Source organism: Durio zibethinus, chromosome 4 (assembly GCF_047325235.1).
Source record: "Durio zibethinus cultivar Kanyao isolate XHJ-2024 chromosome 4, ASM4732523v1, whole genome shotgun sequence".
Lineage (NCBI taxonomy): Eukaryota > Viridiplantae > Streptophyta > Magnoliopsida > Malvales > Malvaceae > Durio > Durio zibethinus.
In genome coordinates this window covers 9,838,264-9,852,151 of record NC_143165.1, presented here as the reverse complement: position 1 = coordinate 9,852,151, position 13,888 = coordinate 9,838,264, and the positions used below count along the sequence as shown (strand labels likewise).

Below are 13,888 nucleotides of genomic sequence, written 5' to 3'. Positions count from 1 at the left end.
AAAATTGATAAATCTATCAATAAATTTTTATATATATTATATATGAACACATCCAAAAAAAATATTGGATTTACCATTGCGTAAGGTTAACTGTTATCATCCATTCCTAACCTAATCAATTATCGAGACCAATCAAAGAAAAGATTAAGACAATTTGAAATCCGTTTCATGGTCAGTTATATTATGATTGTTGGTGTCTGTCCATCATACTTGGTTCAATGATTAACCTTATATGGTTGGAAAACCATTGACTTTGGCAATGTTTTTGGGTATGTCCAAAATATTAAAATCATAATTAATTCCTCAACAATGGTTTGCATAAACAAGAGAAAACAAAACAATTTTAAGCATAAACAAGAGAAAACAAAACAATTTTAAGTGAACAATACAAAATTTCTGATTGAGGTAGTCTCATCAAAACTTGTATTGATAATAAGGAAGGCAATCTCTGGCTAATCACTGTTTATTGGAATTGGACTAAAACCCCAACAAACATTATTTTGAAACACTAAAATGAAGGAAATTGAAAGTTGAATTTAATTGATTCATATAATCATTCATAAGAGGTAATATATAATAAGTTAGAGAATTCAAATATCAACATCCGTAACTTTTCTTTTGTCTCAAACTATAATTTTTTTTGCGCAAAAAAAAAAAAAAAAGGAAAAACACTAAAATGCATAATTTCTATGTTAGAAGATATTTTTAGTTGTGACTTAGAACCTAATGTCACATGTGCCAATTTGTTACCGCAATTATGATTTCAAGTAAGTCCATATCATTGAGTTACATCAATATCTTAATCACATAACATAACCATATACTAAAATAGGGTAAATTATGCCATTCATCCCTCATCGTTACTGGTATTATCATTTTAATCATGAAAAAAATTTGAAACTTCAACTTGGTACCTACCATTTCTAATAAATCTTAACTTTGAAAGTGAAATGATAATATTCTCAAAATTGAGGGACTATTGATGAAACTTATCCAAAAAAGACAATAAAAAATTGTCTTAACCTTGAACTCATGTGATCCAACAAGTACATGTTCATATATTGAGGGAACAATATCTTAAAACCAATGGATGGGCCTTTAGCCACATCGAAATAGCCAATGATATTGCATCTTATCAACATTAAACATAGATTTATATGGATGTGTGGTCAATATCAAGGCTTGGACATATATCAAATGATCCATTCTTACTTTTTGGATACTATTGGGGCCCTATGAAAATGGTTGGCTGATCTATTGAGTCTGTCAGATATTGATATAGAGTGAAGTGTAGTTGTTCACTTGATGAAGACAATATTTAGTTCTTGACTTTTGATGGTTAACAACACCCTAACATGGGATGCTCTATATTGAAATAATTTTTTTTTTTGTTTTGCAATAATGTTATAATTTGAATATAAAGAAAGATGTTACAAATGATAAAATTTGAATCCTAAAATTGTTCGATATCACTTGATTGTATGAAATGACTTTAATTAAGTTCTTTTTTGTTTTTTAATTTGTATCTATTTCAAAAATAAAATTCTTATCTTTCCCACAAATGGTTGATTTTAAGCAAAGAAAATATAGTTCTTTTATTTGTTCATTTAATAGAGAGTAAAATAAAAAGGAAAATGATAATAAGAAAATTTTTAAAAAAATTATAAATATAAATAATTATAATCATAATCAAATATTATGTTGTATAAGAAATAATCGAATTAAATCAAATAAATTAATTAATGAACAAGCATATAACTAAACAAATCTAATATAAAATTAGATTAAACCCACACATAATGAGATTTGAATATAAAATTTTGTAATTTTTTAATATTTACCACTAAAACAACCAAAGTCATAAAATTTTGCCTTTTTCTTTTTAAGGTTCCAACTTAAAAATTTTAAAATTTAAAATCTAACTTCTCAAGTTTTAACAGTTTTGGCATTTTCTAAAATGTGATAAAAGAATAAATAAATTGGATTATTAAAAAGATTTGGAAGGATCTAATCCCTAAACTTTGGGCCAATAGCAGATTTAACAAAAATTTCTAATTGGGACAAAGACAATTTGAACCCAAATTCACTTGTTTTTGTTGAGCCTAGAAAATAGTTGGTCCAACTGCACTAGTTTTTGAGCCTACAAATATTTTAACCCAATTCTAATTAGACCTAGTAAAGCAACAATTTGACCCAAATTTACTATTCCTACTTGGGCCTAATACCTTTAATTAACCCAAATAAAATTTAATTAAAAAAATAAAAAATTTTATGTAATTCAAAATTTACGTGTGTTTATGCGGTATAAAATATTAAAATTTATTTATTTATATTATATTTTATATAAAAATTATATATTTTTTTAATTATTCGAAGGGATAAAATCTTACTTTAAAAGAGGAGGAGAAGATTGGAACTTTTAATTTTGATTTTTTTTTAAAGTTGTCTAATCAAACCAAACAGTTGAAGATAAAATTATATATTATAATTTATATTAAAAATAAAATTATTTTATAATTATTTTAAAATTTATATATAATAATTATGTCGTCTTTTATATTACTTAGAGCTACCAAAACGACTTCGTTGGAACAGGCAGTAAAGGAAAAAAACGACGAAATACTTTCTCTTCGTTTTAAGCTTCTTTCTCTCCATCTCTATTTTCTTTACAAATCCTCGTCTACCTTTAGATCTCGACTTCGATAAATTCCCTTTACAACGCCGTCGTTTTATTTGGTCTGTAGTTTCTTCAAAATCCTCGGGTAGATCTTCGATGGCCTGTCACTGAAGCTCTACGCCGCCGTTAGTCTTTTTTGTTTCTGCCTTCCCTTCGGCAAGACACTGTGGCTTTTGCTTGTTTGGGGACGGGTGGCTTTGGGTTTTAAAAAGGAATAGTTTTTAGTCGAACTGAAGCCAAGCTAGTGTGAAGGAATTGAATTTTGGATTAGTTGATTGAAATTCATTTTTAATGGTTATAAAATTGAATCTGAAACTGTTTTAGTGGAATTTAGATTGATACTGAATTAAAAGAGTTGAATTTTGTGGAAATTAGTTGGAATTGAATTGAATTTTGATTGTTCTAGAGTGTTCTGAAAGCTTCTTTTGATTGTTAAACTGTGTAATACAATTATGGTGGGAAGATTAAATACTTAAAACTGTATACAATTTGATAAAAACGAAGAAATCAAAGCTTTTTCAAGTTTAATTATGTTGTATGTGATCTTTAAGTCATCATACTTTAGCTGTTCGCGAGTTTGAAGTTAATTGATCCACATAGATTATGCTTTTAGTTAACATTTTCCCCTTAGATTCAAGGATGTCGTTGGCATTAAAAAAAAAAAAAACCGCTGCGTGGCATGGAAGTTAATCATTGCGGGTGGAAGTTGAATCAGTGACAGATGATATTGTTTATCAACATTCTGCTCTAGATTCAGGGAGGAGATTGTATTCTTTTCCTTCTTTTGACTTATCGGCTGCATGGATTTATTGAGCATGATAATGTTGGAAAATAGTGAATTTGAAATATTTAATTAGCTGTTTCTTGGGCATTTGCCGGCGTTTGTTTCCTTTATGAATGCTTATTACTGTGATATTACTTCTCCTGGCAGGTTTAGTTGTGAGAGATTGGCTATTAAGTAGTAGCCAGAGTCATATTATTGAAAAACATGGGGACTGAAAACCCTGGTCGTCCAAATTTTCCCATGAGACCTTCTTCTACCCCTTTTGCTTCTGCTCCTCCAACTATTACACCCTTTTCATCATCTGGTCCTATGGTGGGATCACAGGGCACTAATTTTAGACCTACACCGCCAGGTGCTCCCCAACTATGACGCCTTTCTCATCAGCTGGGCCAGCAGCTGCACCTAGCCTGCCTGCTCGTTTTAATGATCCATCAGTTCCACCTCCGCCCATAACATCTGTCCCACGTGCTGGCGGACCTTACCAGCGATTTCCAACACCGCCATTTCCTTCAACAGTTCAAGCTCCCCCTACTCATGCACCACCTGTGGGGTGCCAACATTTCAACCTCCTGCAAGTCAAGTATCAGCTCCACCAGTTTCTTTCCGGCCGCAGTCCCAACTACCGCCAGTGCCAATGGGATCTCCGCCACAAACTGTAAACTTTCCTCCATCCAGTGTGAATGGTCCTCAACAACCTCCATCAGATTCATTATTTTCGGGGCCTAGACCCAATTTTCAGTCTCTTCAGCCACCTTTTGCTGGATATCCAAGCAAGCAGCCTTCAGTTCCACAAGCACCATCGCCTTTTCCTGTTCAGCAAGGAAGTTTTATGGCTTCTCCACCAACATCATCTTCTCCCTTTTCTAGTCAGCAAGGAAGTTATGTTCCTCCTCCACCACTCACTGCTCCCTTGGGCTACCAGTCAAGGGACCAAATGCAACATCCAGGCGCTGCACCTCCTATCGGTGGCATTCAAAGCTTGACAGAAGATTTTAGTTCACTCTCTCTTGCATCTATGCCTGGATCAATTGAGCCAGGACTTGATTATAGAACACTTCCTAGGCCGTTGGATGGTGATGTGGAACCATGTTCTTTCGTTGAGATGTATCCTATGAATTGTGATCCTAGATATCTACGGCTTACTACAAGTGCTATACCAAATTCCCAGTCTTTAGTTTCAAGGTGGCATTTGCCTCTTGGAGCAGTTGTTTGCCCTCTTGCAGAGGCTCCTGAAGAAGTAAGTGTCTTAAGAATCAATAATAATTTACTTTTTGGTTTACAATAACTTTATTTTGTTTCAGACTCATATGTTTTTTCCCCTGTCAATTACTGTTTTTTCCTATTCAGGAGGAAGTGCCAGTAATTAATTTTGCTTCAACTGGTATTATTCGTTGTAGAAGATGTCGCACTTACGTGAATCCCTATGTCACATTTACAGATGCTGGAAGAAAATGGCGTTGCAGCATCTGTTCTTTACAAAATGATGGTAAATTCAGCTAACTTAGGAAGCAAAGATATAATTCAATGGTTAAGAGTGTAATGAGTCACATTAAATGTTACTAGTTGTGACTGATGTGTATGGAATCCTTTTCCATGCTGTACGTTCTTTTATCTGTTATCTGCATTATCTTTTGTCTTTGGAATGTCAAATATTATTGGAGGGCAATGAGCTCATCCCTCACTTATAAGCATTAACATATATATCAGTTCTCAGCAAGCATGCTTGTTAGGACATCTTCCCTTAAATTTACTTTTAACTGTCTCAATTTATTACAAAATGCAAAATGCAAAATGTATTTTTTCGATTGAGATGATGGGTGTGGTATGGGGCTTCACATAGCATGTTAACTAAATGTTCTTTATTGGCAATGTAATTTTTGTTTATTTTTCATTTGTACCCAATTGGTTGTATTGTGTGGCAGACTATGATTCTTTCCCTGGTTAATCTCTTTAATAACTGGACATATATGCTTATTTGATTCAACTTCCATGTTCAGTTCCTGGTGAGTATTTTGCTCACTTGGATGCCACTGGCAGAAGAATTGATTTGGATCAGCGGCCTGAGCTTATAAAAGGCAGTGTGGAATTTGTTGCACCAGCTGAATACATGGTGCGGCCTCCAATGCCGCCACTATATTTTTTTCTCATTGATGTTTCAATATCTGCAGTGAGAAGTGGTATGATGGAGGTAAGCACTTCTTTTAAAGCAGTTGATTATTTAACTTCTCATAGTGTCTTGTAATAAAGTATTGTGTTATTCTAATTGGGATCATAATGGCAAAGTTGTCCAATAGTCATGTGAATGAAGAGTATGTGAGGTACACTTGAGCAGGCTGCTCTTAGTTTGTTCAGCTATTAGTGCTCAGTATTGGAGCTCTTCGGATATTCTGTATAAAATGCTGGTTTGGGTTATCTAATGTTTTGTATTTGTACTATTTGAAAGTGGTAGATGGGCTGGCTTTGCCACAATTTGGTCTTTAACATATCTATAAAGTAAGGCTTGCAAGATTCTTTTGCCTTGCTTCGGAACGAGTAGAGAGAAAAGAAATAAGTTAGTTAGCCTTGCTGCTATTTGTCTGAAACTGTAAATCTTGCTTGGGTGAATGTTTATCCAGGTTGTTGTCAGCTTTGCCTGGTCGCAATTGATTACATAAGTAATTTTATGTTTGCATACTTTCCGATCTGTCCTTTTGGTGATAACATGAGCCTTGATAGGCCATGCTGCTTTTCCCTCTCTTTTCTTTATTTCTCCTTATTGTATATGCATATTAATGGTTTCTGCTGACTTATAACATATCTGTTAGGTTGTTGCTCGAACTATACGGTCATGTTTGGATGAGCTGCCTGGCTTCCCCAGAACACAGATTGGTTTCATTACTTTTGATAGCACAATTCATTTTTACAATATGAAGGCAAGTGACTTATCAAATCAGGGGACAAGTTTTTCTGAGATGCCTCAAATTTTCTCCGTTTCAGCCGAAATACTTCCAAAATAACTTTTGAGTTTTTTCTCCACAGTCATCTCTTACGCAGCCTCAAATGATGGTGGTTTCAGATCTGGATGATATATTTGTCTCATTGCCAGATGACCTCCTTGTCAACTTGTCTGAATCTAGAAATGTGGTTGAAACATTCCTGGATAGCTTGCCCTCTATGTTTCAGAACAATGTGAATGTCGAATCTGCTTTTGGTCCTGCACTTAAGGCAACATTCATGGTTATGGTGTGTTGTTTTCTCTACCATTGCTACCGTGAGCTTTTACCAATTATGAAATGCCTTTCAGTTTCTTGCTGATGATTGTATTGTATAATGGTTGTTTGACCACCTATTTATTGCAGACACAACTTGGAGGAAAGTTGCTGATCTTCTAGAACTCATTGCCTTCCCTCGGAATTGGGCGCTTGAAGTTGCGTGGAGATGATCTTCGTGTGTATGGAACTGATAAGGAACATATATTGAGATTACCAGAAGATCCCTTCTACAAGCAAATGGCTGCTGATCTTACAAAGTACCAGATAGGGGTTAACGTTTATGCTTTCAGTGACAAATACACTGACATAGTTCCTTAGGTACAAGAATCACTGTCCTTTTTGACTTTCAGGTTAAAAATGATATTGAAGTTTAGAAGAGCTTTTAATTATACTTGTCTCTTTTATGAATTTCAATGTAGGAACCCTGGCAAAATATACTGGAGGTCAAGTATATTATTATCCGAGCTTCCAATCAGGCATTCATGGAGAGAAGTTGAGGCATGAATTAGCCAGAGATCTCACTAGGGAAACAGCCTGGGAAGCAGTTATGCGCATAAGATGTGGAAAAGGTCTGGTGATTCTATTATTTATTGTTGAATTCATTTGTAACTCAATGCTATTAAGCCATAATCCCATTGCTCATGGAAAATGCTATTTATTTATTTATTTTTACCTTTTTCCCCATGATTTTATGATAACAAAGCAGTTGATCCATGTCATTCAATACTTGCACCAGGGATTCGGTTTACATCTTATCATGGGAACTTTATGCTGAGGTCGACAGATTTATTAGCACTTCCTGCTGTAGATTGTGATAAGGCATACGCAACGCAGTTATCTCTTGAGGAGACACTGCTGACAACTCAAACAGTATATTTCCAAGTCGCATTACTGTATCCTTTAAGGGCATTGCTTTACTGTATCAATTTTAATATATTGGGTTATTTCCTTGTTTTCTGAAGCTGGCTGGGTTACTTTTAGAAGTGGAAAAGGTTATGGGTTGGTGATTTTTCTTTAACAATTTAAAGATACACTGCGTCTTGTGGAGAGAGGCGCATCAGAGTACATACTGCAGCTGCCCCTGTTGTTACTGATCTGGGGGAGATGTACCGCCAGGCTGACACTGGTGCCATTGTTTCTTTGTTTTGTAGACTAGGTAAAGTTGAACAAAAGCCCCTTTACAAGGGGTGCTATTTGTTTCATTGGATCTTAGTTTCAGAGGATCCTTATATTTTCTAATCAATTGATATTTCGCAGCAATCGAGAAAACTTTGACCAATAAACTTGAAGATGCTAGAAATTCTTTGCAACTAAGGATTGTAAAAGCACTCAGAGAATACCGCAATCTCTATGCTGTGCAGCATCGCTTGGGAGCTAGGATGATTTATCCAGAGTCTCTAAAGTTCTTGTGTTTGTATGGATTAGCACTGGCTAAATCTGTGCCTCTGAAAGGAGGATATGCTGATGCTCAGCTTGATGAACGCTGCGCGGCAGGTTTCACCAAGATGGCATTACCTGTTAAAAAATTGTTGAAGCTTTTATATTCTAGCTTGATACGAATTGATGAGTATCTTTTGAAGGTGAATGATTTTGACCCTTCGAGTATATTTCAATAAAGATGTAGATTTTGCAAACTGAACTTCACTTCTGTCTCATATTTGCAGCCATCTGCTCAAGCTGATGATTTCAAAAACTTTATGAAGAGATTGCCTTTGGTTGCAGAAAGCCTAGATTCAAGAGGCCTTTATATATATGATGATGGCTTCCGCTTTGTTATATGGTTTGGTAGAATGCTTTCACCTGATATAGCGAGGAATTTACTTGGGGCAGACTTTGCAGCAGAATTATCAAAGTTATGATCTCATGTTGATGAAGCTATTCTTATTGTGACAACATTGTTGAGTATTATATGATTCACCATTTTATGTATAGAGGATACTGATATTTTTGTTGGTATTAAGCATATATAAGATCTGCCTCAAATGCTGCCTTTGTTATTATATTAACTCTGCCTTGAATAGAATGTGTCTGATATGACTAACAAGAAAATTTGGAGCGGTCTTATTATCTGATTTCTAAATATCTATAAATTAATGTCAAACTGCAACCTATGATTGGCAATCTAATCTTGCTGCAGAGTATGTTTTTCTTGTTTTTTATGGTTTTTTTGCCCTATTTCGGAACCTTATATGCATGTGCACTTTTTTCTCCATGATAATCTTATTGGAAGTTGATCTGTTCATTTGACCCTTCCTCACCCTGCCTTACCCTGATTCTCTTTATGTTTTCTCTTTGAAAATCAGGTTACCCTTAGCGAACACGATAATGAAGTGTCGAGAAGGTTGATGAGGATATTGAAGAAACTAAGAGAGAGTGACCCTTCCTATTATCAACTTTCTTATCTTATAAGACAAGGTGAGCAACCGAGGGAAGGTTTGCTGCTTCTCTTAAATCTTCTCGAGGACCAAATGGGTGGTACCAGTGGTTATGCTGATTGGATAATGCAAATACACCGGAAAATACAGCAAAATGCATGATAGACAGGTAATTGTTTGAGAGTTTGCTAAATTTCATCATATCGTCCTGACTCCTAAGCTTAAGTACAACTATTACAGCAATTTTTGTTATAACTTTTCTTTTTTAAACCTTAGGGTTTTTGTTTAGAAAGAGGTGTGATCAATTGCCAAAGAATTTGCTGGATATTGGTCCATGTCTAATATGCCTTGGAATTTTTAAATTCTGTGTTTTATTTTCTAATTTCTCTGCAATTCTGTATTCAAGTCTCTCATATTAAGCCAATTATGTTTGGATTAAATTAGATGTTGTGAGTTTGAAAAAATTTATGTGCATAAATTTTTTTCAGTCAAGTATAAAGAATAGGAGGGTGTAGATTAGGAGATTAAAAAAAAAATTCTCATCTCTCCCATAGTTTAAGCAAAAATGCTTTTATTATTATGATTTATCAAGGAGGAACAACCAACAATATCTTATAAAAAATAAATAATACAATGTATCTTTCTGTAATTTTGGTTCTACCTTTCAAATTTATTTTTTTTAACAAATATAACAGTTTGGAAATAGATAAAAGAATTATAAATATCGAAATTTAAATTTTGTTGATCGTCATTTTTTTCGAAATCACTGCATGCAATTTTTTATGCAAATCTTCATAAGTATAGTGAATTATTGAATTTTTTTTTTGAAACTTGCATTTATGTTTTATTAATTCTAACTTGCCTAAAGTCCTTTTTCTGTTCATATTCCACATTTTATATTTCTATATTACAGCATTAGCAAAAATTTCAAAAAATGGATAATTATTTTCCGTTGTTGGTGACCAAAAATGCAGTTAAATTCTATTTTTTTTTCCCAAGCCAAAAAAAAAAAAAGAACGTTGTTGGAGACTTAATGATCTCTATATGCTACAAATTCCTTGTCTTAATCCCTAGCTAGTTGACTTTTAGGATGCTTAATCATGAAACAAATCCTAGCAGATCTCTCAGTTGATATGGCACTGATAATTAGATTAAGATTCTTTCAATCTTCACTCTTTTAAAATTGTATACTTATTAGCCTAAGATTTTTTTTCGGTATGGATATTAGATTACTTTAAGCACAAACACGGACACGTAACGTTGGTACGACATGATATTAACATAATAATACAATAATTTTTAAATAATAAGGCATAAATATGGAAGAATATGACAATAAAAAATATTTATTATATATTATATAATCATTAGTTAAAAATATATGATAGATATTAGATTATTTTTGAAAAAAATTACTGTTAGAAAGAAAAATTGATGGTTCTTCTTCATTATCAATTTGATACGTATTTCGACATATTAAAAGTATCGGACATGAAGTCGACACACAAAGTATCTAAGAAATACAGACATGTCCATACTTCGTAAATTCTTTGTCTTCATGCTTTTCTATAGTTCGGAGAGGAATCTTAAAAACAACTGGACATTTAGAATTGTGAGCTGGTGGAGTGTGCATCTGTCTTATCCTTCCCAAGTAATATTTTATAATTTGACTTCCTTAACTATGTATATAGTTTTCCAATAAATTCCTGAAATCAATTAATATATGCAAAATATATACTTTTGCATTTTTTTTTTTAGTTTTCAAAATCTAATAGTTGTCCCTTCCACTCTCCAATATCCATGTGTTGTGCTGACTTGATTTTGCATTTTTTTTTTTAGTTTTCAAAATCTCTCTCTAAAAAGGGCCATGGAGTGCATAGTGCTTGCATTATTAGAGCAAGTTGAACACTCCAAAATTTTTTTTCTTGATGCAGGAGATGAAGAAAAATCTTGCAAAAGTCTTAAAGAACAGCAATTACCCAATGCATTTGGCTTTAGAATGTATTTAAAAGTTGTGATTTTTAATCCGTTACTGTAATGAAGTAATATCTTCATCTGAAAAAATTGATGCCTCTAATAATTTTAATCTTCATGTGGTGACACGATAAAAAAATTAAACAAAAAAATATACAAAAATGATATGATTCAAAATTTTAATAAACAATTATAAATGAATTTTATATGTATTTTATATTTAACGTATTAACACGAATCTAATACGATAAACGAATTTGACATGATATGAACACAATATATATGAATTGTCAAGTCTTAATCTATGGAGCTGGAGAACTACAAATGAGGAAAGAACAAGAAGTTGGGGAAAATGAGTTAATTATTGGAGTTACAACAAGCTAACATGACTTCATTAATGGTGATGATATGCCATTAAAGTCTTTTTGTTTCACATAATAGTACAAGGGGGTGGATAGGGCTCACAAACTACTTTATAATATTCAACCTGGGGTTGTTGCTGACAATGGCATACAATTGGACAATGGCATACAATTGGATTTGGATTCGGATTTGGTGGTTTGGGTGGTTCTGGTTTGGGTGGTTCTGGTTTGGGTTTGGGTGGTTCTGGTTTGGGTGGTTTCACTTCTTCTATCATTTCTAAACTTGCATGACAAAGCTTCTTTCTCAACGAGTCTGTCAAGCCTGCTGCATCTACCCCATCTCCAATTATCATCAGTTGATTCTTTTCTGAGCCATGTAATGCCACCGATGTCACACCTGTTCCATTACAAAAAAACGTCAAACATCAATGATAAACTAGAACAATTTGATCAACTAGATTTTGGAAGATCAATATTAAACATACCATCTGCAGCAGCAGCTATCTGCAATGCCTTTGTTCTGCATTTGCTGCAATGCATTGACGCCTTGATAACTATCTTTTGCTGTACCAATTAAAGCAAGACATCATCTTTTAGTATATAAATTAAATTGTAAATCTGTCAATTTAAAATATGATATGATAATACGATAAAAAAAATATAAAACAATACGGTTTAAAATTTTAATAAAAATTATGGGTTTGACAAATATGAAAAAATAAATTTTGTGCTTGACATGTTAACACGAATTATAATACGATAATTTTTGTATTTTGCACATTTTAGATAAAAATAAATAAATATAAATACATGAATTACCCGCTCTATAAATTGATCCAGAAGAATTTGTTCTTCAGGCAGAGATCAAAAGTAGAATATTGGAGATGATAAAAAGATCATAAATGCATGCATTAGCATATGAAGAAATTTCTTTTGTTTTTTCTACCCAAAAATGTTCAAAGATTGTAATTTTCGATGAAACAAGTGTACCAAAAAATAAATTGCTATAATGCAGCTTACCTTCATATTTCCCTAGCACCAAAGAGAATGTTGCTTTAGACAATTAGGCTTTTCAATAGCTTACAGCAGAATAGCAGCGGCAGCCAAGGCTAGCTCTTTATATAATGTCATCAGATCCAAGGCTCCAGCTCAGCAATTAATATCAATAAGTACATATATTTTAATGGAAGTTTAAGGGTGAAGTTATCGATGATCCACATTTTCTGGGTCTAACGGGAAGAGCTTCCCTGTCAGACAAAGCCAAGAAAACCCTTTGCAGTGAAGAGTATAAATGAATAAAACGTTGAACGAATAATCCGATTTTTGTTTATTTATTAAGCTTAATTAACGATTATGAATACTATTTTATGATCCGTTAATTAAATAAATAAATTATAAATATAATAAAAATTTATTCATATTTATTCGTTTTCGCTCTTATTTACACTTTTACTTAATATTCATTTTCATTGTCGGTGCAAAAGTCAAATTGTTATTGTAATGATTGCTTGGTAACAATGGAATTGAAAATTCCGAAGTTTACAGGTGAAATGAGTAAGAAAATCTTAAATGCACATGTTGGAAATGGAGTTCCTGTTGAAGATCTAACTTTTTGTTTTTAGTTTTATTTAATCATAGATCAATTAATTTGCATGGTTGGCTTTGACGTAAAGGACCATAAGTGAAGGCTAACCTCATCAAAGATCAAACTTTTCTTGTCTGTGCAATGTCACTTTCATAAAATTAACTGCACATGTTGAATTTCATTTATAGCAAACACTATTTAGCTCAATCAAGGCAAACCATAGACAAAAAAAAAAAGTTTCAAGTTCTTCATAACTAATGCCTTTCATTTTTCTTCTAAGTCGGTGTATAGTCTTTAATAGTGTTCATGGATTGAACTACTCTTTTGATTTGTGGTCTGATTCGATCAAAATCTCTATTTAATAATAAAAAAATATTTTTATTTAAATTTAATTCTAAAAATTTAAAATATTAATATAAAAATAATTTTTCAATAGTTAAATATTTTTAATAATAATCAGGTTTATTTGGGTTTGTTGAATCAAAATAAATTTTGGACAAAAAATTTCAAAATTAAACCGAATTTAATTCAATCTATTCTACCTATGAATAGATTTATTTAAAAATTAATATATATTTGCAAAAGCATTTTATTCTCAAAATGACACAATATCTCAAATTGATAGAATTAATTACGTACATTTTCTTTCATATGTTTGAATAAATATTAATAATAATAAAAAAAGAAGTTAAAACCCAATAACTTTTAATTTTCCTTGTAATTTTTTTAATACTTTAATTTAGAGGAAAAGCCCAGAAAAGGAAAGTTGAAAAAAAAATTATTTTTATGAAAAAAACTATTATATCTATATTTTTATTATGATATTAGATTTGATTATATAAGTGACACATTCTACAAAGATAACTTCCTTTTATGAGTA

At 32.5% G+C, this 13,888-nt stretch overlaps 2 protein-coding genes and 1 pseudogene across 3 annotated transcripts; 2 read left to right on the top strand and 1 right to left on the bottom strand.

The window, feature by feature from the left end:
• The first annotated feature begins 2,585 nt into the window (after positions 1-2,585).
• Positions 2,586-7,269, top strand: LOC149519113 (protein transport protein SEC24 A-like; annotated as a pseudogene). The gene is made up of 8 exons (XR_016341509.1): positions 2,586-2,802; positions 3,609-4,698; positions 4,809-4,947; positions 5,459-5,649; positions 6,266-6,373; positions 6,480-6,683; positions 6,800-7,030; positions 7,132-7,269. The product of XR_016341509.1 is annotated as a protein transport protein SEC24 A-like (transcript).
• LOC149519112 (protein transport protein SEC24 A-like) lies at positions 7,147-9,386 on the top strand. Its single transcript, XM_089759453.1, has 6 exons — positions 7,147-7,281; positions 7,449-7,605; positions 7,741-7,868; positions 7,970-8,292; positions 8,377-8,565; positions 9,016-9,386. The coding sequence occupies exons 1-6, from the start codon at positions 7,260-7,262 to the stop codon at positions 9,247-9,249; spliced, it is 1,053 nt and encodes a 350-aa protein (XP_089615579.1). The 5' UTR covers positions 7,147-7,259; the 3' UTR covers positions 9,250-9,386.
• Positions 9,387-11,394: 2,008 nt separating this feature from the next.
• On the bottom strand, positions 11,395-12,676 carry LOC149519111 (heavy metal-associated isoprenylated plant protein 47-like). Its single transcript, XM_089759447.1, has 3 exons — positions 12,444-12,676; positions 11,909-11,987; positions 11,395-11,820 (listed from the first exon to the last, which is right to left on the bottom strand). Exons 1-3 carry the CDS (start codon positions 12,447-12,449, stop codon positions 11,492-11,494), a joined length of 414 nt encoding a protein of 137 aa, XP_089615573.1. The 5' UTR covers positions 12,450-12,676; the 3' UTR covers positions 11,395-11,491.
• Between the last annotated feature and the right edge of the window lie 1,212 nt (positions 12,677-13,888).